The sequence below is a fragment of the Elephantulus edwardii genome, unplaced genomic scaffold, assembly GCF_000299155.1.
Source record: "Elephantulus edwardii isolate Elephantulus edwardi_28Jun2011 unplaced genomic scaffold, EleEdw1.0 scaffold00492, whole genome shotgun sequence".
Classification (NCBI taxonomy): Eukaryota; Metazoa; Chordata; class Mammalia; order Macroscelidea; family Macroscelididae; genus Elephantulus; species Elephantulus edwardii.
The window spans coordinates 409,804-411,135 of NW_006400242.1; the positions used below are offsets into that span (position 1 = coordinate 409,804).

At 37.5% G+C, this 1,332-nt stretch overlaps 1 protein-coding gene across 1 annotated transcript in view; it reads left to right on the top strand.

Moving 5' to 3' along the window:
• SHQ1 (SHQ1, H/ACA ribonucleoprotein assembly factor) overlaps positions 1–1,332 on the top strand; it is a 279,818-nt gene that overhangs the window by 120,987 nt on the left and 157,499 nt on the right. Inside the window, exon 7 of the mRNA XM_006903000.1 lies at positions 198–356. Within this exon, the coding sequence (XP_006903062.1) occupies positions 198–356 (159 nt within the window). The remainder of the gene's footprint in view (positions 1–197; positions 357–1,332) is intronic.

A 1,332-nucleotide genomic window follows, 5' to 3' on the forward strand; every position in this document is an offset into this window, starting at 1 on the left:
ACTAAGATTTGAGCAAACATATAAACCTTAACATTCCTAAGTGTGAATCTAGTTAAAAAGTTGTTTACATATCTAGACTTAAATAGAAATAACTTATTTCCATTTCTGTTATCAAAATTCTATTTTTGACATTTTATATGTTAAGGCTTTTATAGATCTGAATGAAACGTCTAATGTTTAAAAGCATTTTCTTTTAGTGTCTTTTTCTGAAGATGAGAAATATCAACTACGAAAATTTGTTAATAAATCTTACCTGCTGGATAAGAAAACACACCATCAAGTGTATTGCAGTCTGATTGATATCCTCCTCGCCTATTGCTATGAAATTCGTGTCACTAAAGGAGAGAAAAATGTAAGTGCATGTGTGTCTGTGCATATTGGCATGCATTATAGTTCTACTAAAACATTAGTGTCTTATAGAGGGGGAAACCTGATGTGATTAGTTATTTTGGGGATGCTGTAGACAGAGGAGTAGGTGTGGAAGCATACTGCTTAAAATATAAAAATTCTTTCTATCTTCTCTCTTGTTCATTTCTACCAAAATGCACAACACGGGAGTTTAGGAAATTAAGGTTAATGAAGCAGGATATCTTGAGCTCTCATCTCTGTTCCAAGAGCCTTGGTAACACAGTGATTTAAGAGCTCAGCTGCTGACCAAGAAGTCAGCTCTGTGAATTCACTGCTGCTTTATGAGAGAAAGATGTGGTTGGGTGCTGCCTAAGGATTGTAGCCTTGGAAACCTTTGGGAGTCCTAATGGGGCAGTTCTGCTCTGTCCTATTAGGGATACTGTGAATCAGAATTGACTTGATGACAAGGGATTCTCATGTCTCTTGGTGATAACTAGCCCAAGTGGAAAAAGGTTGTTATATGAACCTTGGCATTGACAAGGCAGTCCATTTTACCATACTCACCTATTCTTTTCCTCCAGATTATCATTAGCAAATTATGAGAGCATTTTTTTTAAAAAAACAAAAAATGGAGTCTGGGTTTACCTTTGTTGAGTGACCTTAGATTCATATAGGTTGTGAGCTTTAAAATAATTGTACTAAATTTTTAAAAAGACCAAATTATAATGATTCTACTTAAAGAATTTCTTATAAATCTATCTGTAAATTACCATTTTTACATGTTGTTGTTATGTGCCGTCGAGTCATTTCCGACTCATAGCGACCCTATGCACAAGCGCTCTAAACCCTGCTCTATCCTGCGCCAACCGCACCGCCTCTGACACACCTATCCCGATTACCCCAGTCACCGAATCAATCCATCTCATAGAGGGTCTTCCCATCCTGAGCTGTCCCTCCACCCTCCCAAGCATGATGCCCCTCTCC